Source organism: Aspergillus homomorphus (assembly GCF_003184865.1).
Source record: "Aspergillus homomorphus CBS 101889 unplaced genomic scaffold BO97scaffold_3, whole genome shotgun sequence".
NCBI classification, from domain to species: domain Eukaryota; kingdom Fungi; phylum Ascomycota; class Eurotiomycetes; order Eurotiales; family Aspergillaceae; genus Aspergillus; species Aspergillus homomorphus.
This window is the reverse complement of record NW_020291889.1, coordinates 372961-396645: the sequence shown is the minus strand read 5'-3', so window position 1 is coordinate 396645 and position 23685 is coordinate 372961. Positions and strand designations below refer to the sequence as shown.

Genomic DNA, 23685 nt, shown 5'->3' with positions numbered 1-23685 from the left:
GGTGGGATAGCAATTTTGAAAAATATGACACTGGTCGGGACTCGAGTTGTGTGCTTCAGTTGTGGATATATATTTGATGAAGATATAGTTACGGTGAGTAGCCAGTCACATCTTCATCCGAACCTGCTTGTAAGCCCACATATATATATATATATATAACTGGCCGCTATACCGGTAGTTCGATGATAGTATCTCCACAATAAACACCAGTACTTAGAACGAAATACTACCGGACACAACCAAACAAGGCCCTCAGCCCAAATATCCACAGCATTCATTGACAAACTAGCCAAGATGACCAAAAGTAAGGTCACATCGAAGAACCGTCCAAATAACAACACCAATGCAGCCAGGCGTGACTTTACTCCAAGACCACACTGGAGCTTACCTTTCAAACAACTCTCCCCCCGTGTATCTAGACGCTCAGTATCGTTCTACCGTGACTCAACGCATACAGCCGAGAAAGCCCATTCACTCACTTCTATATCCCCGATTAAATCCGAACGGAATCTGTTTGCCCTGGGACTGTCATTCTTCCTCCCCCTTGCATAAACGGATTCTTTGCTGACGAGGAACCGGGTACGAGGGTTTGTTTGTTGACGTAGCGTGTTTACTAAATGTTTCAAAGTATGTCTACAAGCTTGGATCACTCATTCGCAGGTAATTAAATTCCCATTACATATTATGTTCTACAGAGAACTAGATAGTCAATACCCCTCCGGCCTAAGCTGCGAGTAACTGGTAATACAAAAAAGCTTACAATGATTGATTAGGGATCCACATTCTTCCGTTCACCTGGTCGACAGCGCCTCAGTGTCCTTGTCCTTGTCCTTGTCCTTGTCCTTGTCCTTGGGCTTGTGCGTGTCCCTGGCCCTGGCCCTGTCCCTGTGTCGGTGTCTGCCCTTGGCCTTGTCCTTTTTGTGCTTGGCTCTGACCCTGTCCTTGTCCTTGTGCGTGTCCCTGAGCCTGAGCCTGTCCCTGTCCCTGAGCCTGTCCCTGAGCCTGAGCCTGTCCCTGCCCAGACTGGGATTTTCCAGCGCCAGATACCGGTGCAGCAGCTTGAGAATGCTGACCGGAACTCGCGGCATGGTCAGAGGGGGATGAGGAGGCCTTCGACTGTCCTTGGGCGGGCTTGTCCGCACCCCCGGTGCTCTGACCCTCAGACGCGGGACCGGCCATAGGCTCGTTATAAACGGGGTCGCCGTTGACGCTCACGCCGCTGGAGTATCCGTTGTTGCTCGATTGGCCTTGAGGGTTGGAGGCGCCGGTTCCAGAAGTCGGGCCCTCGGGAGTCGAGCCCGAGGACTGGCCCTGAGGAGTCGTGCTATCGTAGCCAGAAGATTGCCCCGCGGGAGTAGTGCTTCCAGACCCTGAAGACTGACCCTGAGGAGCAGTGCTGCCGTATCCTGATCCTGTAGACTGGCCCTGAGGGATAGTGTTTCCGGGTGCCGAAGATTGACCTTGAGGAGTGGTGCTGCCGTATCCCGAAGACTGACCCTGAGGAGTTGTGCTTCCGTAACTGGAAGACTGACCTTGAGGCGTAGAGCTACCGGATGCCGCGCCGGTGGGTTGACTTTGCGGAACGGTTCCAAGGTACCCGGTCGCTGCAGCCTGCCCCTTGGGAATCGAGCTCACATAGCTAGAAGCCACGGACTGATCTTGGGGAGCGAAAGATCCACTGGTTTTAGGAGGTTTGACTCCAGCGAAGCCTGCAGGCGTCGCCTCATAGTCGTCGTCGTCGTCCTTGGCAGTCGATGCTCCTGCAACAGGGTTGTAACCGGGGGGAAGCAATTGTCCAGCAAGGTCAAGACCGTACGATGCGGCCAGCGAGGCACTCGCCGCACCAGGGTCCGAAGCTTGACCTTGGTGGAACACTGCGCTCGAATCCACCGTGTTGGGATTCTGGGACATCGGCCGCTCACCGCTGGGCCTCTCGTTACTGGCCGTAGAGCCGGCATGAGCGGCCTGGTCTTGAGGGCGCGCGTTGGCCGGCCCAGTGTTCGCAGATTGGGACTGACCCTGAGGACGACCATCACTAGATTGGCCGGCATTCGAGCTGGCGTCCTGTGAGCTGGGTGGTCCCCGGGGATGTACCCTATTCAATCCAGTGTTCGTAGATGGGACCACTGGGGCCGAGTTGCCTTGGGCGCGTGAACCGCTGGATGCTCCTTTGTTTGTCGTTGTACCCTGAGCAGCTGATTGTCCCTGGGGACGCGCCCCGCTGGATGCCCCATTGTTGGTGGTGGACCCTTGGGAATTCGCTTGGCTACCCGGACGAGTCCCGCTGCTTGATGTAGATCCAGTATTCGGTGCTTGCGGACTGGACTGACCGTATTGTTGAGCTGATTGGCCGTAAGGCGCAGTTTGTCCGAAGGGAGTCGATTGATCATTAGATGCCGCTTGTCCGAAGGGAGTCGACTGCCCAAAGGGGGAGGCTTGCTCGGCCGGGGCAGATGCACCATACGGAGACGATTGACCGTAAGACGTAGGCTGGCTCACCGGATACGCACCGCTGTTAGCGCCAGTGCCTGCGGCCGCAGCTGGAGGAGTCGGTTGGCTTTCGAAAGGAGCCCTTGGGGGAGTTGTAAAGCCCGTGCTCTGACTTCCAGAAGCGGATTGTCCGTAAGGAGCAGGCTGGGTTTGGGTAGACGGGCCGCTGAAACCGCCAGAGGCGGAGCTCGTTGACGGAGCTTGGTATCCAGATTGACCCCCAACCCCAGGATACTCTCCTGACGCTGCGGTAGTAGGAGCAGTAGCCGGTTTGGTGGTCGAAGCGCTTGCGGATGTGCTTGAAGGGCTCGCAGTGTCCTCTGCGGCGGTTGTTGTTGGTGGGAAGCCATTCACAGCAGCTCCCTGAACCATTGCTGGACCATGATAGTTGGGTGTGCCGAACTCCTTTGCCGCAGAGCTAGGAGCGGGGCTGGGCAATTTCAGCGCAGAACTGCTTGATGGAACATGCACAGAGGCAGACGACACTGCAGAAGGACTGGACCACTGGACAGCATTGCCCGATGATGCCGCCGCCGACCCTCGTTCTTCAAACCCATCATGGAGGGGCAAAGCCATGATGGAGCCACAGAAGCTCAGGATAAGATTCGCCGTCTGGACTTTCATGGCGACGACGGATTTCTCGTACCACTCGATATGCCAAGAATGATGATTGCTTGTCAACGTAAACTACCCCAATCCCCACAAAAATGAAAGACAAGAGTCGGAATTAACAGGCCAATGGGGAAAGATCGCAGGTAGTGCACGAGTGATCGAACACGAGCGAATATAAGGGATGGACGGATCTTAAATATTTCAAGACGATGACAGTTGGGTACTTTGGGTCTGTTATGGCACTCTCTCCGAGGAACTTTATATCTTTACCCCCTTGAATGAGTCCCTTGATAAATGAACCTTGTTGATTTGACGCCATATGGTGGCCCCACTGGGGAAGCAAGACGTCGACTGGCACCCTATCAATGCATGAGTAGCACTAAGATGACACGTCACAGAATCTATCTTTCTTTGTCTCTGCATCCAGGCTCCCCAAAGGAAGAAAGCTGAAAACGGACCTTCTGGCCTGGGGCAACGGCGGCTACCCAGGCAGGGAAACAATCAAGTAGATGAAAGTAGATAAGGAGCTTGGTTGTACGAGAGTCACCCTGTTTTGCCCTGATGCAGACCACCAACAATGTCCATACCTCTTGCTATTTTAAGCCTAGTATTGGCCAATATAAATTCCGGCGCCGATCATAGACTGTTCCCGTCGATTCCTTAGGCTCGTATAGTAGCCGTTGGAATGTAGTATCCCACACATATTTTGGGTGTTTGCGGCATCCCTTGGTTCCTGGACTACGTAGCCTTCCAAGAACGCACAACTTAAACCATTCGATCCGTCTTCAGTTGACTTTCGCACGTCTGCCTATCAAAGTAGGCCAGCCCGCGCGCTGGAATAGCACGCGGTTGAAGCCTTTCCTTTTGAAGGCAACACACGAGTCCCGATTGCAGCTGACAGACTCACCAAGGAATGAAAGGCCTAGCTATGCGACGTACGCGAGGTATATCGTTCAGCCATAAACGGACAAAACGTGTTAATGGTATCGTTGAGAACGTGAAACGAGGAAGACTGAAAGTCGATGAAGCTCGGTGTCAATCGAAAAGGAAGCAGCCCCCTCTGAGTGAGCACGCATATCTTGAACTCTACCGGTTGATGTCAAAGCTCCCTATAGAATCCCAGCCCCACTGGATACTGTCGACGATTGGAAGAAGGACGGCATAAACCCAGACTCGCTGAGAAATCGATCGAACTCTGACCCCAGCAGTACGAGCTGCGCTTCCGCATCGTGCCTATTTTGCTCCTTGTATAAGGTCGCAATCTCATACAGAGCCTGGGCCAAACTATAAACCTGTTCGATAGCTTCCGATGTCCCTTGAACCAGCTCCAGTGATTCGACGAATTCCCGTAGCAGGTCCAGGTCATGGTCGTTGGCACATTCGATACTAATGCTGTTGCAGAAGAGAACAATGAATGGTATGAATGGCGTCAAAAGAAGTGTCCTGGTTGCTGTTAGCGGCGCTTGAATTGAATAGCCCGATGTAACTCACCAGAGGACGTAACAAGCCTGAGCGGACAGACTCGAGCCAAGAAGGCGCATGCACGTCAAGTGTGCTCGGACAGCATTCCTTGCCGAGTCTAGACAGTCAGGGCTAAGCATATTGTATGCTCCCGAGAGTGCTGGGGTACCACGATATACTAGACATAACGTGGCATGGAGCGAAACAAGCTCTGCCTGTAAGCTTACCGCTAACCAGTCTTCAAGCTTTGGTCGCGGGTCGTCTGCTTGATGCATTATGGCACAACCCCCGAGAAGATTCTCAATGGTTTGGGTAAGGGACAGGATCTCTTGAGCCAGTGATAGACCTTGTTGCTGCCTTTGATCATTCATTGTTGAAACAGCAGCGTGGCTATATAGGGTTTCGAGTATCTTTCCTTGTACTTGCGCACCTCGGATCCCTATGAAAGAAAGCTGTTGCAATGGATCAGAAGCAGAAGAGAGGTTGTTCCTCGTAGGGACAATAATATCATAGTCCTGAACGGCAGACTGCCTGCCCAGCTTCAAGGCAAGTCCTTTGTCAAGCACATATGAGTACCAAAAGAGAGTCGACTCAGGAGGAACATGGAGGTCAGCCTGCTGATTGCTTAGCGCCATGGGAAGGCGATGGTAGCCCAGTGTTTGACACATTTGAATGGCGGTGTAGTTTAGTTTCCACGCCAATAATGGTCTAGAGACCTCCACCGCATAAAGTACCTGTTGTGCTGTCAGAGACACGGAAATTTCTCATCCCCAACTTGAAAATTGTGCATAATGGCCTACCCCGAAAAGAAGAGCCGTGATATTATCTCTATTCGATGGGATGAAAATGCTCAACCGACGAAGGGACAGCTCAAAGTTGGCTTTACACATTGTCCGATAGTTCAGGAACTTTTCCTCACTGGAAATATCGTTCCGCTGCCGAAACTTTTCATCAAACAAGTAGTATAGCCCACCATTGACTATAATGTAGTCTGCGAGTGTAGGATCATTGAGTGCAAAGCAGATTCTGTTGCAGTACCCGATAAAATCGTCAATCGTGAGGAACGAGCATAGAAAATTAAAGGTGACCTGCGCGGGATCTGGCCAAACAAATTATCTTCTGGGCTGTAGGTGACTTTGAAGGCTCTAGTAAACCAAATGGTTGTACATACCCGCTTTAGCCTGCCTCAGAATGCGCAATATATCATGGGTAGGCGGCATTGGCAGGTTGCGAGGCTCACAATCGACAGGAAGGTCTTGGACGGGGAAGTGCTCGCCGGAATTCGTCAGAGACCGGCTCTGAGTTGCCACGATTTCTTCCAACCTTGACAGTCCCAGGTTCATCTGCGGACTCAGGTCATAAGAGATGGTCAGATTTTGGATGGTGTCCCGGAAAAATCTCTTGGCTAGATCAGCGTGCACGCCTAGAGATGTATCGCCTTCATATATTGACTCGGTTTTCTCCTTGTTTAGCATGGGTGAAGATCTACGTTCCAGAGAGGGCGAGTCAACATAGCCGGGGTTGTTGGTAGAAGGAGGCGTCGACGCATGCCCATTCTGTCCATCGACGAGCTTCTGGAGAAGACACTCGATGCCAGTAAGCCGACGCTCGAAGGCGTCTAATTTACTCTCGCTACCGCCAAAGTTTTTTTAGCTCGCAAGCTGACTGAGGGCTCGGGCAGAATAATGGATGCTGATTCTTACTACTGAGATGATATGAGTACCCTTTGACGCGCCTCTTTAGGCTTTGGGGCCGCTGTAGAGTATGAACAAGATCGTCTTGCAACCTGGCAGGTGGCGCAAGGATGTTTCCTATCGCATCGAATCTGAGTGATACAAATGAGCCAACCGAACTATAGACCACATGTGGGAACAGATCGAGAGGGCCAACGCCAAGCACGGCAGAGGCCAATTGGAAGGATAGGCATAGGCCTGCTTAGTGTAGGTTTGATACATGCGTACCTTTCTTGTCCGGCACTGATCGCACTGAAAAATAGACAATTTAAAACGAATAGGTCAGCCAGTTGTCTTTGGTACAAAAGGATGACAGAGCTCGTCTACCGGGCTCGGCGCTTCCTAGGGTTATCGTACCGCCCTGGTGGGCTCGTTCTCATTGAAAACGGGACTATTGTGACTGTACATGGCGTTCTTCTCTAGTACTGGGATCACCGCAAAGGTCATTGAGACTCACGCTGTGATGGTCGACACGTAATATTCGGCCGTCCGCGGGTGGCCGAAGGGTCCGGATGAGCCGGAATGATTAGATTAGATCGGAGATAGTGTAGTTAATGTCCGTGAACACCGCTAACCGCTCTCAACTTCTCGCCTATGACCTCGGGCCTTGGAGGCTCCCACCACTCTTTCATTGATCAATGGCCATTGCCATGGATCGTACATTGGCAAGTCTTGGGTGGTCGAACAATCGTTCATGTCTCATCTCTCTCGGACGTCTGGCCAGGGGACCTCTTGAGTATCTTGGCGATTTCACCCTTGCGAGCTGTAAAGACTCCATGTCGCCCTTCGGCCATCCGCGGAGCCCCGTACACTTGTGTGAGAATCCTCCTCATCAGCCTTGAGTATGCAAGAGAGCAGCGCTCCTGCGCAGCTTCGGCCCTCCGCGGGGGCTCACAAGAACTTTCATGATGTAGTTCCACCTTCCATTGGCGTTGAAAGTCCATGAGGTCCATGAGCATCAGCAGAATGATGGCCCGGGTATATAAGGGCTGGCGATTAACTCTGACAAGTTATTTTCTTTTACCAAGCAAGCCAACATCACATAACAGACACACACATAGCCATAATCAGACCAGGTCACTCGCGAAGAAAATGTCTTTTGTACCTCCCCCACCAAAAAGCCTTCTTGGCCGTTATCGGCCCTTAGCTCCTGCCGCCTCGGTGAAAGTGAGCCCAATATGCTTGGGATCTATGAACTTTGGGGACGCATGGTATATACCTCCACTGAAACGACGAGGGTCCCTGCTGATGGCTGGCATTCTAGGAAATCCTTCATGGGGGAATGCGGCAAGAAGTCTGTCTTTGAGATCCTCGACGCCTACTATCAAGCCGGCGGCAATTTCATTGACACGCATGTACACCCTTGCATTTGAGGCAAAGCTTGTCGCTCCCGGCTAATTAGTTGCCGCAAATCAGTGCCGACAATTACCAGAACGAGGAATCTGAAATCTGGATTGGAGAATGGCTGGAAGATCGTGGAGTTCGCGATCAGATCGTTCTAGCGACCAAATATTCGACTGGGTACCGCGCCTATCAGCCGGACGAAATCCAGGCCAATTTCGTGGGTAACAACACCAAGAGCTTGCATGTTGCAGTTAATGCCAGCCTCAAGAAGCTGAGAACATCTTACATCGACGTGGTAAGAGCGACTCGATCAAGTTTGCTTCGAGCTGTCAGGATCCGTATGCGTGGCTGACAACACCTTCTCATATCCAGCTCTACCTGCACTGGTGGGATTTTGCTACTTCTATCGAGGAGATCATGCAGTCTTTGAACCAGTTAGTTGCCACCGGTAAAGTACTGTATCTCGGGGTCAGCGACACCCCAGCCTGGGTTGTAAGCAAGGCGAACCAGTGTAAGCACGATCGCTTTATCCCAAACTGTCACAGCATAACACTTGAGCCACTCTGACGTGTCGTATTACTGTCTAGATGCTCGGGACCACGGCCTACGCCCGTTCTCCGTCTACCAAGGCCGATGGTCCGCTTCCCGGCGCGATTTCGAACGAGACATCCTTGCCATGGCTCAGAGCGAAGGCATGGGACTTGCGCCGTGGGGCGTGCTCGGGAGCGGCAGCTTCAAGTCCCGGCAAGAACGTGTAGCTTCTGAAGGGGAGGGACACAACTCTCTGCGGCGCATGATTTTCCCGCCCACCGCGGCTGACACCGCGGTCTCAGAGGTTCTGGAGAGAATTAGCCTAAAGCATGAGACGTCAGTGGCCGGTGTCGCCCTTGCCTACGTCTCCCAGAAAGCCCCTTATGTGTTCCCTATCATCGGTTGTCGCAAGGTCGAGCATCTGAAGTCGAGCATCGACGCTCTTCGCGTGAGCCTGACCCAGGAGGACATGGATGATATCGAGGCAGCCGCGCCCTTCGATTTGGGATTTCCCATGAACTTCTTGTTCCCCTCCAAGTCTACAGGCCCCGCAAACGTCCAGATGATGAATGTGGCGGGACATTTTGACTATGTCAAGGCGCCGGAAGCTATTCGTCCTCAGAGCATCAACTAGCTAGCGGTGATCGCACGACGATGACAAGTAGCAGGTATTCTAATTCGTGTTTAGTCATGCAAGCGCTATCGTCTGGCTTTCCTATGTCATAGTTAGATGACAAGGAGTACACGTGGCAATCAAAGGACAAGGTTATTCAATATAGATTCATCCCCGAAGCATTTCCATCCAGTAAAGGGCGGACTTTAAATTACAGAATAATAGTGCTAGATGGCGAATTAACATGCATAGAAATCTATTAGCATCCACTAAGTGCAGATTTCGATCTGGAATAGAAACGAAGGATGATATATCGAGTAAATTCCAAAACCGTTTACCACGACGCAGTGGAGAGTGAGCGATCAGAGGAAGGAAAGCGGAAGGCGGAACTGAACGATGGCCCGAGCGGAACAGCCAAGTCTTGGCCGAGGTCACCTGCCGTCCTCCAAAGTGTTTCGTTGAGGCATCATCTTCTCCAACACAACAGCATCCATTACAAGTCAAGAATTATAGCCCCTCAAAGTCCGAATTCTGTACGAGAGTCAAGATGCATCTCATAGATGGAGTCTTCTAGCATCAAGAAATCAAAACCTGATCGGCTCAAACAATTATTACCAGACATATAGCAAAACCATCCACACCCCATTATAAGAATTCCAAGTGAAACAAGGTCATCACCATGCCCTCCACAGAAACAGCATTTGCATACGAGGAACCAGCCATCGGAACCATCCTCAGTCAATCCGGATTTCTTCTGGTCCTCAACCTCGTCAATGTCTGCCTGGACAAACTGCTCTACTGCGGGCTTATCGGCCAACTCTTCGTCGGCATCCTTTGGGGCACGCCCGGCGCAAAATGGCTCCCGGACGACGCAGAGACCGTGATCCAACAGCTCGGGTACCTGGGCTTGATTCTCCTGGTCTATGAAGGTGGTCTCTCGACCTCGCTTTCTTCGCTTAGGCAGAACCTCTTCCTCTCGGTGGCCGTGGCGCTGACCGGCATCGGCACCCCCATGGCCCTTTCCTTTATCCTCCTGGAGCTGGTCTCGGCGACCCCCTTGCAAGCCTTTGCGGCGGGGGCGGCGCTCAGCGCGACCAGTCTGGGGACTACGTTCACCATCCTCTCCACTACGGGCCTGGTCAAGACGCGGCTGGGTGTGGTCACGACGAGTGCGGCGATGCTCGACGATGTTGTGGGTTTGGTCATGGTTCAGATCATCACGAATCTTGATAGTGGGAATGAGTCCTTCAGTGCGGTGACTGTTGTCCGACCTATCTGCGTATCACTTGCCTTTGGCGTCGGCGTTGTACTTGCTTGTCGGTTTGGTGTCAAGCCTATCCTGCAAGTGATCTTGTCCCATGAGGACAGGTTTCATAGAGCTGTGAAGACGGTACAGTTTGCTTTTCTTGCTTATACGTGTCTTTTGTTTGGGCTGGTGGCTGGTGCCACCTATGCAGGGACATCCAGCTTGTTTGCCGCATACCTGGCGGGTGTGGCGACTACTTGGATAAGCGACTTTTTGGAGCAGGGTTCAGGGTCGGAGCATCCCGGTCGCTTGGAGTCTACTGATGAGCACGAATTGAGGTCCATAGACCCTTCCCAGGACCACGCATCCAGCCAGCGAGGTGCAACTTCCGAGCAGGCCGCACAAGTTGGTGTCTCACAATCTGGTTCCACGGGTTTGTCTTCTGAAGAGTTTCCTACTGGTTCGCTGGTGTATGAGAGATACTATGCGGAACCAGCCAAGAGAATTCTCATTCCTCTTTTCTTCGTAAGTTAAATCAATGTCTTGTCGTACAATGACTCAACTGATGTAGATCAGGCCTCGATTGGATTCGCTGTTCCCATCACGGAAATGTTCAAGGGAGACATAGTCTGGAGAGGCGTCATCTACGCGATTCTCATGTTCTTCGGCAAGGTCGTCACAGGCACCTGGCTGGTCAGGTTCTCCTTGGGACCGGTTTCGAGCTTAGCTCGTTCATTGACAACGTTCTTTGCGTACGTCAAACTGTGGTGTGCCCGGTCACCGCAAGCGAAGACAGCAAAAGCAAAGAACACGAAGTCAAAAGAAGAGGAAAGACGCCGGAAGCGTTCGGACACTGTCACTACAAATCAGTCTTCCAGCAACAAATCGTCAGCATCGAACGGCAATAATTCTTCTGAAGGGAATCTCACTAGCTCGGCTGCGGGGATACATCAAGGTCAACCCGAACACACTAGGTCCGCCAGCTCTCTTCCTCCCAAACCCAAATCTCTCTATCCGCCGTCGGTACTGGGTCTGGCAATGGTGGCCCGAGGGGAGATCGGCTATCTCATTGCGTCGCTTGCAGAATCGAAGGGAATTTTTGGTCAAGGCTCAACAGGCGGTTCTTCAGACACTTATCTGGTCGTCGTCTGGGCGATCTCGATCTGCACCCTGCTTGGCCCCATCTGCGTGGGTACGCTCGTGAGAAGGGTGAAGACCCTGCAGCACAAGCGGATCAACTCGGGTGGGCCTGATCCACTAGGCGTATGGGGCATCTGAATCATACAAGCTCCATGATGATGGCTACCGGTATAAGCTGGCTTCGATCTGCTTGGATTCAGTGAGGAACCCGGTAGCTGTATGTCATTCAGTGCTGTTATATTTAGAAATGGAAGTACAGTACATTGACTGTAGAGTGGCGATGAACTGAAGCGCCCGACAACAAAAATAGCAATGCAAATGAAAATGCTACCAGAGATTAGGTATGATCTTGCTGCGAGTCCGTCCGACAAACAGTGGAAGACCGGCCTCAAAAGTACCGAGGAATTACGTCCCTCAGCGTGCGTAACCTATGTCCAGGGTACTTATACTTGAACAAGACAGGATCTCTTCGGAGCAACACGATGTTCAGGTGGCGATCAAGAAGCGACTCTCGGGCAAAAGGCCATCTATTCTTAGGTTAGATGCAGATACAAGAAGCACCTGTCGGTAAAACATGCGCCAAAAATCGCAGTAGACGAAGATATCCGGGCTGACCTTGTTTGATCTCTGAGTACGTCGGTAGCTACTTAAATGTCCGTGTATCACGGGAAGTCATCAGTCGCGTTTGCAAGGCATGTTGGCTCCCATACTGGTTTTGACACATTGTTGCTGCTGCGGACATGCACAATACCATAAGGAAATGCGCTTTCTCATGATCGCGAAGCGAAAGTGAACAGTGTTCCGCCCAGATCTCTCTACCGGTCAGTTTTGTTCGATAAATTTGTCGATAGTGTGAGGTTGTTGGCCACTATGGAAGTCGAGTCGCGTCAATAAGTTTCCTCATTGAACGCTAACCAGACGGTTGACCGCGTGTAGACTTTGTGCGAGCTTAGTCTTTCGGTCCAATATGACTCGTCGAGTCAGCACTGCATGATATGATGCGTCATATGTGGTGACCGCCATCCGCACCCAGCAGAGAAAAATGACTGCCTAGTGAGTATCTGGAATGATGAGAAGGCGATTTTGTTGCGTATCCTGAAGGTACTATACTGTACCTAATCGAGGGCGTTCAAGAAGTGAATGTGACGTGAAGGCCTTTCTTCAGACAATCAATTATTGACGCCGGCTTCCTTCCTGTCAAATAATGGCTTGGCAAGCGATGGTCTCATCTACACCAGAAACTTGTACCAAGAGCCCAAGCCCGGTCGGAACAGGCTAAGGTGTTGTTCTATTAAGATTATGCATATATTGCCGCTATGTATGCGTCAGTTGCTGTACGTTGAAGCCCTAGTTGTTGAGAGAAACCTTAGCCCAGATCTGCATCGCATCAATAATCAACGCGACACGTACCGTCCCTCTGAGGAAGGACCACCTCCTTATCAAGTAATGAAACGTCATTTTCCCTTGGAAGGAGAAAAGCGTGCTCTGCCAACACGGGGGAAGGGGACCTCCCTGTCTTCGCGGATTGCAAGCAGGAAATCTCCTATCAACCTCCTGTCAAAACCCTGGGAACACTGACACGAGAATCACCAATTTGACGCGTCTCCTGCATGCTCGGAGCTCCTGGAGAAGGAGAAGCGGGGAGGAAAGGACGAAAGTGATAGGAAGACTTTGGACGGAGACCGATCAGCTGCGGATCCCCCTCGCATGGGCGCACAAACAACTTCAGCCCGTCGGCAAGTTCACCCTCACCCAAAATAGACATTGACTTTTTTTTTTTTCTTCCTTCTTGCTGTTTCCTTGTTATCTCTTCCGATCGGTCAAGCCGGTAGGAGAGCCCAGGACGATGACAGGATGATGAGAGGGGTCACGAAGGCACACAATCCTTGCCAATGACCATGTTGCGGTGTAGTTATTCGCAATCCACACAAGAGCTATAAAGCTGTCATGTCCCGAACTCCCAAATGCTATTAATCTTTCCTAGCCAGTGTATAGCTTCCCATTCAATTCTTGTATTGCCCTGCTGTGCAGTTCCCACTCTCCAATTCTAGTTTTAATACCCTCCGACGACTTTCACCATGCGTTTCTTGAGCCTCTTTCTCGCCGTTGCCGCCTTTGCTGCCTCAGCTCTGGGTAGGGCTTCCTCTTCTCCATTTCTGCAAGCTTGAGAACTCCTATTAACACCAGTCTCCAGCTCTGACTATCGTTCAGCCTAAGGCCGGTGATAAGGTTGACTTCAGCCAGTCCTACGAATTCAAATGGAACACGGTCTCGTACGTTTCCCAGCATGACCGGTCATGCATGAAACTAACAGCCTGCGCAGTTCTGATCCGGACGAGGTCACCTTGGTCCTGGTCAATATGGCCTCCCAGCCGACTGTCAACAAGCCTATCGCCCAGAATGTCAAGGTCTCAGCTGGCTCCTACAAGGTGGACAAGATCACCGGAATCCCTGTTGCGTATGTGGTCAAATCCCCAACAAAGATGGAGGTGCAGCCAGACTGACCAAGTCTATCGGATATAGTGATGGCTATCAATTGAATGCCATCGCCAACACCACCCAGAACACTGGCATTTTGAGCCAGTCAAACCAGTTCAATGTCACTAAAGTTGGCAAAGTCGAGACGGGTAAGGATAATTCTAATTTAACACTATCATCATCATCATCACCATCACAATCACAATCACCATCACAATCACACACATCACCATCTACATCTACATCATCTACACCATCACCATCACCACCACTCTCATCACCAGCACATGCACCACTATCATCCAGCACCCACACCAGCACCAAAATCAAGCCACGCCCCTGCATCTATCACAAAACCTCTTCACCACCATCATCTAGCACCATTCCCTCCGCCTCCGTGAGACTGGGTGAGTACAGACAGGAAACGCGATGAACGAATTGTCTAACCTTGGATCAATCTGTTTGTTACCATAACAACAGCCACAGCATCTGCCACTACTGCCACCAAGACCGCCGCCTCCGCCACTGCCTCGGCGGGAGCTGCCTCGAACGCGATCACGCTGAGCGGTCCGCTCGCGGTGCTCAGCGCCCTCGTGATGAGCGTCTTCGCCGGAGCCCTGTAAGCGCCAACGGTACCTTCCATCGTCCAGCCTGCCTCAGGTACTGTACAATGGCACAAGCCACCGTTAACATCGAATTCGCAACTTCACCCCGAACCGCCACCAGATTCGGGAAGGGTTAACGACTCCTCGACCCTCCCCAACCGCGCTCAGACCCGCCGCCTGTCCTACCCCGATCACCACTATCTTTAGATCCTAATCCAGGGTAAGGGTGTATATACACTCCAGCACGCAGCTGCCATCATACTCGACCGAGTATGAGTTGTACACGAATTACCTGCTTTTGCTTGCTTGCCCTTTCCCAGCTTGTTTCTCAAGTTACATCGCATTTATGCACCATAACCTCACGCTTCTTTTACAGTCGCATATCATTAACAACATACCAAGTATTCGAGTACCTTCTGCTGATTTCACCTTTGCTTTTTCCTCCTCTTCCTCTGACTCCCTTCTCTGCACTTTCCTCCCTACCCTTGCCCCCATGCCCGTCTTCCAAGTCCAAGCCCCCAACCCAGATTCCCCATGCAAATGACCGCAACACAGTACATTATCTATCCTCGACCCATCATCCCATCTGCTTTAACTGATTTGACGAAGTATAGCCCATTTGCTTTTCATGTATGAAAATGCGTGTCATTCCCTCTTTCCCGTACTGCTGTTGTATCTTTGATTATCCGCTCGATAGTCGATACTTAAACGTGATTGACGTTCCTTCTGATTCCCCAAATGGTACTGCATCTACTCTTAGTCCTCCATAATGCACGGTATGCTTCGGCAATAATTCCCCCCCTATACTACCACCAAGGAGTGTGTTAGCTTTAAACTACCCTAATGGAAACAGGAAAGTAGTTCGCGCGGAGTATACGTAAAACTCGCGTTATATACAAGCTCAGTTCCATTGCCATGCATTATCAACCACTGCCCAAGTAAACCAGATACAGTACAAAACAACGAACTAGTACTTAATAGTGTGCCATTGGGTATATCTCATGGAGTATGACCATGCATTATTTACAAGAAAAAAAGTCGAACGTGGCTATGGATATATGCCCCCGCTGGTTCAAAGCGATCCCATCACCGAGTCACCCAATGCAGAGCCGGAGCCCGCGACGCTGGCGCTGATGGCCGGGGATGAGGTGTGGTCGTAGTAGTTCTCGTTGATGCCTTCGCGGGGACGATCCCAGGTGCGGATGTGTCCTGTCAGGGGGTCGCTTGGGTTAGTGGATGCCATTTGGGAAGCGTGGAGGTGGGGTTGAGAACGGATTTACCTTCGAGGGAGGAGGTCATGATCGAGTCTTCTTGGAATCCGAGCCAGCAGATCGGGTCTTCGCCGACGATTTTGGACTATCATGGGGGTTGGGTTTTAGTAGCTGTTTGGGAGGTAAGAGCGGGTGTTGGGGGGGGGGGGGGGGTTCGAAGCTCACCATGATCGGCGGGAGGAGAGCCGTTCGCGCCCTGGGCTCGACGGGATGACGGACGGTCGGGTCGTAGCTGCTGTATGTGTCGGCTGTTTGCTGCGAGTCGGACCGGACGCGATTGCCCGCGCTGTCGGCTCGGTGTCGGTTGCTTAGCTGCGTGTTGGATACGACCATGCTTGTTCGTTGACGTGCGTTCGCTTGGTGCTGGAGAGTGTGAGTATGCATCGGCTTGAATGAGGGGTGGTTTAATGGAAGGCCACGACATACCACTCTGGGCCGATGCAGCATGCCCACGCTGAAATCCCACAGCAACAGCCGGCAATCATCACCGACGCTGCCGAATCTGTAGTTGCGCTCGTCGCAGCGCCATGGGTCGAAGGCTACCGCCGAAACCCACGAATTGTGGCCTTGACATCGTGCTACGATCTTACGCTCTGGCAGGGACCAGATTGTGACCAGATCATCTTGACCACCCGTTACGATGTATTTGCCGTCTGGAGACCAGCACACGCATATCAGTCCGCCGTAATAGCTGCGGAAGATGTCAAGGACTCTAGATCGGGTTAGCAGTCTGTCTATAGACATATGTAGTTAGGTCAATGGCAACATACTCTTCTCTCAGGTAGTCCATTACCCGCAAGGATCCATCCTCCAGAACAATAGCCAGGTGCCTGCGGTCCGGAGAGAACGCAAATTGCGAGATCTTCTGATTCGCGACTTTCCACAGGGATACAGGGTTCGTCTTCTGATTTCGAGAGTTAACCGACTTCAAAATCTGCAGCGGCTGCCGACCCGACGATTTCAGCATCTCGGCTGACGGACTACTAAGCTCGGGTGTGAAAAGCGCATCCTCCTTCTCCTTATCATAAACCACCAACTGTCCATTGGCATGAGCGGCCATGAACAAATTCTCCGATCCCGGGATCCACTTGATATGAGTTACGGCGGAATTGGTGACGACCCCGTTCTTATTGATGCGTGCGTATTTTTGCGAAATCGGCTCGTACCATATGATGTCCCCGGCCGACGAACCCATGACGATATCGATGTGCGATGAACTCTTCGTCAACTCATTAATGTCATGGCTCAGTACGTGCGCTTTCGTGAAAAGAATCTTCGCCAGCGGTTCTTCCTTTTGCTTCGAGCTGAGATCCAGCCATTGATATGCGCGGTTGATGTTGGCGAACGCGAAGAAGCCGTCTGGGTTGCGATCATTCAGGCGTTTCGTCAGCGCTTCATGGGTAATCACCCGCGAAACGAACGACGAGCTGCTCTTGACAATGTTGTTCTTCGGTTTCCTCCTCTTGAGCCCTTCCTTCACCACCGGGGCGGCCAGAGCAGGATTCCCATCGCCAAACAATGGTGCCGTGCCGTAACCATTCAGAGAGTATGTAGGAGCCTTGCTCTGGTTGCTAACTTGGACCAAGGAGAGTTTCACGCCCGACGTTGGCGGAGTCACGCCGGTCGCGAGAGGGTTTGGGTTCACAACAGGCGCTTCAGAGGGATGAGGAGGAGGGGTTGCGAGGTGGAGGTCGTCTTTAAGGTGATAGGTGCCTATTTCCGTGGCTTGTGTCAGTGGAATCTGAATGGCTTGCCTGTGAGGGTGCGGTAGAGCAAACGCACCTTCTCCCACCTGCAGAGAGCAACCGCCCTCCGGGTGGCTGATGATGTTGTTCGTCTCTACCACGGGCACCGCCATGCCGTTTGATGCACCAGCTGCATAGGCGACAGGGACGGTGTAGCGAGGTGGGGGTGGGGGAAGGACGCTGGATCGAGGGATCAGTCAGAGAGGCAGCACGCAACAGAATCGTCATAATCGTGTAGGGCTGAAGGGGAAGGAACTGTCGCTGGGAAATTTCCAGGGACTTTGGCGCCGGACCTATGATGCTGCGGCACAGGGCGGAGAGATAAGGGAAAGGGAAACGGATAATGAACCAGAACCCGGTGGGAGAGTGTCTTACAACATGGCTGCGGTTGCAACAGGAACCTCGCAGGAACCAATTGATCTATGAATGTAGGGGTTTCACTGTGAATGGTATGGTGTGACAGGGGCGAAATATTAGTGAATGTCGCAATAGGCTGGCTGGTCAGGCAATCGTCAATTCAGAGTGGACAACAGAGTATAATCCCCCAACGAGCGGCACCCAGAGCGGTGCCACTCAACGTGGTTCTTTACGATGCTGAATTATATATAGGGAATGCCGAAAGGACCGGTACGCCCTGTGACCGGTATCGCAGGTTCTGAGGGGAGAGAAGCGACACTCTGTGGCAGAGGAGTAGCTAGACCGAAGGCCGGGGTGTCCGGAGCGGAGAGAGGGAGAGGTTGAGGAATCGCAGACGTTTCTGGAAGTTTATGTAGATTCCGGGCGGAGGCCGTGAGGGGACTTGGAAGCGGGATAAATCCGGGCACGAATGGGCTGAGACCGCGTCTAGGATGGGGTAAATGAATGGGGGGATGGTGGTGGAAGTGAAGCCAGAGTTGGGAAGCCCGGCAGGGGAGCTGACGGCCAGCCGGTGGTCATTCTTCCGTCCGGGGTTAAAGGCAGGTTCGCGCGTGGGGCCGGCCGCCAACTTAACTACTCATAGTAACTACAATACTAGTCACTAGCAGGAAAATCTTCGAGCCGATCACGGCGGGGTTCAGCTGGCACTGTTTACGAGTACTGCGCTCTCTCTCACTTTCTGCAAGCTTCACCAACTATGTGGCGGGTTAGCATGGAAATATTTTCATTGAGGTGAATGGGTTTGTGCAAAGCCTGGAATAATGAAGCGTCATCCCTTCAGCACAATACTATACAAAGTCGCAGGCAGCTAGGCAAAATCGTCAAGGGTATCTAGGTTTACAGCTATTCAGAGGGTCGAGACAGAACATGCGCACTCAGACCCCGCTACCACTGACTCTCCGCCAGATCATTACCGCTGCTGCCCCTGCGCAAACGACCGCCCCCAATGCGATCCCCCACGACATCCACTTGCCTTCGACATCTTCCTCACTTCGAGGGAAGGCCGTGCTAGGCTCCATAGCCGCCTCGGCGATGTGAACAAAAACCTCTTGGATCGAGCTCCATGTTGCGCTGACATGGAGCGGTGGACTAGGCATGTTCAATAGTGCTGTGTATTCATGAGGTTGGTGCTCCGCCCGTTGGGTGGTTCGGTCCAAGTCTGCCTTAAGCGCAACAAACACACTCGCAAGCTCTTCCAGGTGCGGATACTTCGCCCGCAGGGCTGGAATATACGCAAAGGAATCAGGATCGGAGGAGTCGTACGTGTAGACAATGACATCGCACTGATCTAGAAGCTTAACCTGGTTCTCCAAGATCGCAGGCTCGAGTTCTCCAAGCTCGTCCAGAATCAGATAGCATTGCTTGCCCCCGGGAAGTTCAACTGTGTTCACAGCCGTCCGGGGTTGAATGGTGGGATGATAGGTGGCGCTAAATCCCCGCGCGAGGAAAGCATCCAACAGGGCCGATTTGCCGGATCCCGGAGCTCCAAGCACGTGGCCAAGCACAACATTGCGCCCCACGCGTCCGGGTCTTCGTCGCCGCTTTCGTGGGCGCGTGACTTTAAGCGCCGCTGTTGTGGAAGGATTGCTGCGGTCGGATGACTCAAATCCCAAATAGGCTAAGTACTCGAGCGTGGTTTTGGGTGAGGTGAAGGTGGTCATACTCCACTGTGCAAGCCAGCCCTGGAGGGTGACATGGCCGGCTTCGTTCCGAACGGTGGATGACGGGAACGAGCCATCTGCCCACGAGGCAGGCAGCCCCGGTGTCGGCGCAAACAACGAGGCCAGCTCGGCGTCATTCAACCCACCATCATTATCCTTGTCGGACAATAAAAATAAATTGACGAAGAAGCGATACCCTTCTGGGGACAGCTCAGCTGAGGCGTAAGGAGGAACCTCGAACCTCGGATGGAGGAAGTTCTCCTGCAGGGATAGATTATCTGTATACTGGAAGGCCCGCAGAATGATCCAGACAGTTTCATGGCGACCCTTCTCGGCGTACATCTTGTTCAGATGAATGAACCCGCGGCAATCGATACCCGAGGGAGTAACTGAGTGTGGATGTCCCCTCTGAATGGTCTCCTTGATATGCACAAGATCCTCTTCACTCAACGGCTTCTCGAAACAACGCATCTGAAAGTCCTCAATCTCCTTGTCGCTGAGATAACCATCCCGATCCTTGTCGCTCAGATAGAATATACGTTGTAATGCGGCGACGGCGGCGGGCTTTAAGGCAGACTCTTTGGAATCGAAGAGCGGTGCGATGGGGTGGGTGACGGCTTTCTGGCAGAGGAAGAAAGCCTCATTGACATTCCGATGCTCGCGGGCACTGGTGCGTATACATGAGTCGATCTCCTTGAACTCCGCCATCAGCGGGAGCATCTCCTCTTCAATGACTTGTGTCTCCGTATGGTCCGCGGCCAGGTCCGACTTGTTTGCGCAAAGAACTACCGGTACATTAACTCCCAAGGACCGGAAATACGGCAGCCAGAACAGAGCGACTCTTTCGTAGCTGTAGTGATCCGAGTACACAAGCAAAATCACGTTCGACTTCCTGATTTCTCTCGCCAGGTTATTCCGCTCCTGCGGGAGCGCGGAGGTGTCCACCACTGTTGTCGTCGTGACATTTTCGGGGGTTCCGATGGTGGGAGGGATTGTGATTTGGGGTAAAACGGGTTGAATTTTGTTGGTAACGAAGACGCCCTTGACAAGAGAGGTGATCAAGCTGGACTTGCCAGTGCCCTCGTCTCCACAGACGCTGATTCGCACTGGAGAGTGGTCAGCGATCCATAGATCAGGGACAATTGTGATCGGTTTGTCTGACCTGTCGCCATTTGAATGCGAGATGGAAAGGCAGTTGCTAACACCTTTCTTGGATTATAACATCGCTTTCTAAGGTTGTCGCCATGAAACCCAATGATAAGTCCTGGTTGGAGAATTGAGAGCTTCCAAGTTCCGGCCAGGGTTGATGGAGATGATCAGCGGAACCTCGGCGGTGGCTGTGCCGCCTTTGCAGCCTCAGGTCTCGATCGGCTGGACCCGCATGAACGCATGTGTGCACTGTAGGTATATACAACTGTTTCGAGGCGGGCAAAGAATTGGATGCGAAACGATTATCGCATCATATCGTCTACCGACTTCCTTAGGTAAAAGTCTGATCTAATGACTTCAAATCGCTTCCATGGCTCGATTGCAGCAATTTACGGCGGTCGTATGGTCAGGAAGCCGACCATACAGTAGGTAATTTCAGCCACAGGACGTAACGGAGACGAACGGAAGGCGCCTTCTTAGACTTGTTATCCCAGGCCTGAGCTGTGCATCTTGACATTCAATTTGAGTCGGGTCGGACAGGCGACCATTTGCTCAATTTCCAGCAGAGCATTGGGCCGACAATGATATCGATTCTAGCCTAGTGCGCCAAGTGCCTGGTGCTGCGGTTATTTGGTCATCTCAAGTTGGGTTGCCAGGAAACCTACGGTACCTACACTAACTGCTACTACTGAGTGCATCGTTTGCGAAAGGCAGTGGATGTCAGCCGTCATCTGGGTTCCACTTCCGGTCGCTCGCTCCCTCAAGACCAAAAGCAACCTCCGGTTATCAACACCTTTCTTTCTTTGCTGCTCCCTGACTCCTCACTCTTTCTCCCCCCTTTACCTTCCTCTTCCCCTCCCTTCCTTCTTCTCAGTTCCTCAAGGTCTGGAGCTGTTCAAAAATGCCTCTCGGAATTCATAACCCGCTACCTTCGTCTCTGTCAAGTACGCATCACTCCGCCCGCTTTCCAATCAATTTCCCCGCAATTACTCGCGAAATGCCTTTCATGAAGCGTCAACTAATCTGCGATCAACAGGCGAATGCAAAAAGGCTGGGAAAATTCTTGCCTCTTTTGTTGACCCACGACAAGCTTTTGGACCTGATAAGGTCATTCCTCCTGAAATTCTAGCGGGTGCTAAAGTAAGTGGCCTAAGCATGTCTTTATCATGGTCATTCCGTGGCGCACTCGTCTCAGGCTGACCGCTCCGTCGCCAGGGTCTCGCCATTCTCACGGTCCTGAAAGCCGGCTTTCTGGGCTCCGCTCGCTTCGGTTCGGGGGTCGTTGTCGCCCGTCTCGCAGATGGCTCCTGGTCGGCTCCGTCAGCCATCGCGACAGCAGGTGCCGGTTTCGGAGGACAGATTGGGTTTGAGCTAACCGACTTTGTGTTCATTCTGAATGACGCCGCCGCTGTTCGCACGTTCTCGCAAGTGGGAACCTTGACGTTGGGTGGTAATGTTTCTATTGCTGCTGGACCGATCGGGCGGAATGCCGAGGCTGCAGGTGCTGCCAGTACGAAGGGCGTCGCGGCGGTGTTCTCATACTCCAAGACCAAGGGACTGTTCGCTGGTGTGAGCTTGGAGGGCAGTATGTTGGTGGAGCGCAAGGATGCGAACGAGAAGATGTACAACAGTCGAGTCTCGGCACGCCAGCTGCTGAGCGGAACCATCCGGCCTCCCCCAGCCGCTGATCCTCTTCTAAGTGTCCTGAGCTCCCGCGCTTTCTATGGTAACTCTCGACAAGGGGATACCATGTATAACGACATCCCAGTTTACGATGATAGCCACGACGAGGTGGTGTGGGAGGGCCGACGAGGCGATGCATACGGCGAAGGTCTCCGACGTGAGCGCACTGGGTTGAACAGTAACGACGACTATGAGTACCGGGATCGTCCTCGGCGTGCGAACACTTGGGCCGATGACATCTATGACCGACCTGCGGCAGGGTTGAACCGGTCATCCACGACCCGTACCAGCAGCCGCCCGGATGCCTACGAGACTTACAACCGCAGCCGTAGCAACACCGCCCCTATTGATGAAGATTATGTGTACTCCGACCGCAAACCCAGCCGTCCAACAGCTCCAAAGCCAATCTTTGGACAAAGAACAGGGGCCGCTCCTACGCTCCGCCAGGACCAGGCCGTCGCACTGTACACTTTTGACGCCGATCAGGAAGGGGACTTGGGCTTCAAGAAAGGTGATATCATCACCATTCTCAAGCGGACTGAGAAGGCCGAGGACTGGTGGACGGGGCGAATTGGCGACCGAGTTGGAATCTTTCCCAGGTAAGCATCATCGTCCACCCGATTCGAGATCTGTAGAGGCTAACCTGTCATATGTAGTAATTATGTCGAGACTGCTTGAAACTATGATTCCCGTGCTTTAGCGTATGCGAAATGACATTTTTATGACATCCAGACCCTCCTCTTCTCACTACTCTCTTGAAAATTGTCCCACTTCCACCCTTCAGTTTTGCACCGGCGATTATTCTCTCTTTTGCTATCATGTCAACTCTCTGCAAACCCAGGGAGCCGCAGTCGGCATTTTTGTATCAGCACCGGAGTTCCCATTGAGGTGGCCAGCGAGCGCAGGTTGATTTGCACGGGCAAGAATGATCTAGGTATTTTCAGTTGGTGTTTGTGTGTTTTCCACTGGCCTTTCCTTCCTATACTCCGTTTGTGATTATGATCAGCTGCTGCTTCCAGTTTATACATAAGATGCCCCTTTGAATATGTAGCCCACAGGCTTCGAAGTGCTAGAATAGCTTATCTTTACCTGAATACTGTTAGAATTGATTGGATAGGTCTCATCCCCCCTATGCATTGGGGCTAGCTGCTGTATCATTGACATGATCGCATCCCTTGCAAGGGCGCCTTTATCGAAAATCAAAGATTCAGGCGTAATTGATGTCTTCAGGAGGTGGCTGATCGTCGTCACCAGCCTCCTTCAAGGGTAGGTTCTGGAGGCATGTCCCTGCCGACATCCAGTAGGTTTGGATGTATACTTGTAAGTGCGTACATTCTCCACCACAGTCGATCTCTTCCGTAGAGGGAGGGTTGGAACAGATATCCACCCTGTGGCATTGTAACATTGAAACGTCGCCATTGTTTGAGAAGCGAGGTCATCTGAGACCCTCCGCCTGAGCTTTCGCCATCATCAGCCAAGGGCACCGGATGGGACCAACTCCTCACG

The 23685-nt window shown here is 52.3% G+C and overlaps 9 protein-coding genes across 9 annotated transcripts; 5 read left to right on the top strand and 4 right to left on the bottom strand.

Annotated features, from left to right (window-relative positions):
- Nucleotides 1-810: 810 nt before the first annotated feature.
- Nucleotides 811-3114, bottom strand: BO97DRAFT_440126 (uncharacterized protein; the record flags this gene model as incomplete). The annotated part of the gene is made up of 1 exon (XM_025698048.1): nucleotides 811-3114. One exon carries the CDS (start codon nucleotides 3112-3114, stop codon nucleotides 811-813), a length of 2304 nt encoding a protein of 767 aa, XP_025555492.1.
- Nucleotides 3115-3868: 754 nt separating this feature from the next.
- BO97DRAFT_131201 (Zn(II)2Cys6 transcription factor) lies at nucleotides 3869-6812 on the bottom strand. The gene is made up of 7 exons (XM_025690049.1): nucleotides 6654-6812; nucleotides 6525-6548; nucleotides 6267-6388; nucleotides 5735-6195; nucleotides 5364-5662; nucleotides 4594-5297; nucleotides 3869-4545 (listed from the first exon to the last, which is right to left on the bottom strand). Exons 1-7 carry the CDS (start codon nucleotides 6741-6743, stop codon nucleotides 4212-4214), a joined length of 2034 nt encoding a protein of 677 aa, XP_025555491.1. The 5' UTR covers nucleotides 6744-6812; the 3' UTR covers nucleotides 3869-4211.
- Nucleotides 6813-7277: 465 nt separating this feature from the next.
- Nucleotides 7278-9035, top strand: BO97DRAFT_402761 (aldo/keto reductase). The gene is made up of 5 exons (XM_025694585.1): nucleotides 7278-7507; nucleotides 7561-7647; nucleotides 7713-7935; nucleotides 8013-8151; nucleotides 8228-9035. Exons 1-5 carry the CDS (start codon nucleotides 7389-7391, stop codon nucleotides 8803-8805), a joined length of 1146 nt encoding a protein of 381 aa, XP_025555490.1. The 5' UTR covers nucleotides 7278-7388; the 3' UTR covers nucleotides 8806-9035.
- A 249-nt stretch (nucleotides 9036-9284) lies between these two features.
- On the top strand, nucleotides 9285-11472 carry BO97DRAFT_402760 (cation:proton antiporter). Its single transcript, XM_025694584.1, has 2 exons — nucleotides 9285-10555; nucleotides 10607-11472. The coding sequence occupies exons 1-2, from the start codon at nucleotides 9464-9466 to the stop codon at nucleotides 11306-11308; spliced, it is 1794 nt and encodes a 597-aa protein (XP_025555489.1). The 5' UTR covers nucleotides 9285-9463; the 3' UTR covers nucleotides 11309-11472.
- Nucleotides 11473-13157: 1685 nt separating this feature from the next.
- BO97DRAFT_131160 (GPI anchored serine-threonine rich family protein) lies at nucleotides 13158-14398 on the top strand. The gene is made up of 5 exons (XM_025690047.1): nucleotides 13158-13303; nucleotides 13365-13443; nucleotides 13494-13628; nucleotides 13694-13797; nucleotides 14129-14398. Exons 1-5 carry the CDS (start codon nucleotides 13249-13251, stop codon nucleotides 14269-14271), a joined length of 516 nt encoding a protein of 171 aa, XP_025555488.1. The 5' UTR covers nucleotides 13158-13248; the 3' UTR covers nucleotides 14272-14398.
- On the top strand, nucleotides 14399-14894 carry BO97DRAFT_131161 (uncharacterized protein). Its single transcript, XM_025690048.1, has one exon. It carries the CDS (start codon nucleotides 14526-14528, stop codon nucleotides 14850-14852), a length of 327 nt encoding a protein of 108 aa, XP_025555487.1. The 5' UTR covers nucleotides 14399-14525; the 3' UTR covers nucleotides 14853-14894.
- A 401-nt stretch (nucleotides 14895-15295) lies between these two features.
- Nucleotides 15296-17649, bottom strand: BO97DRAFT_455832 (WD40 repeat domain-containing protein; the record flags this gene model as incomplete). The annotated part of the gene is made up of 7 exons (XM_025699147.1): nucleotides 15296-15462; nucleotides 15534-15609; nucleotides 15690-15887; nucleotides 15951-16236; nucleotides 16295-17237; nucleotides 17307-17449; nucleotides 17645-17649. The coding sequence occupies 7 exons, from the start codon at nucleotides 17647-17649 to the stop codon at nucleotides 15326-15328; spliced, it is 1788 nt and encodes a 595-aa protein (XP_025555486.1). The 3' UTR covers nucleotides 15296-15325.
- Nucleotides 17650-18561: 912 nt separating this feature from the next.
- gem1 (ERMES complex Ca(2+)-binding regulatory GTPase GEM1) lies at nucleotides 18562-20720 on the bottom strand (the record flags this gene model as incomplete). The annotated part of the gene is made up of 2 exons (XM_025693316.1): nucleotides 20510-20720; nucleotides 18562-20453 (listed from the first exon to the last, which is right to left on the bottom strand). Exons 1-2 carry the CDS (start codon nucleotides 20517-20519, stop codon nucleotides 18562-18564), a joined length of 1902 nt encoding a protein of 633 aa, XP_025555485.1. The 5' UTR covers nucleotides 20520-20720.
- A 292-nt stretch (nucleotides 20721-21012) lies between these two features.
- On the top strand, nucleotides 21013-23289 carry BO97DRAFT_382695 (SYLF and SH3 domain-containing protein). The gene is made up of 4 exons (XM_025693315.1): nucleotides 21013-21440; nucleotides 21533-21636; nucleotides 21712-22778; nucleotides 22836-23289. Exons 1-4 carry the CDS (start codon nucleotides 21398-21400, stop codon nucleotides 22855-22857), a joined length of 1236 nt encoding a protein of 411 aa, XP_025555484.1. The 5' UTR covers nucleotides 21013-21397; the 3' UTR covers nucleotides 22858-23289.
- Nucleotides 23290-23685: the final 396 nt, after the last annotated feature.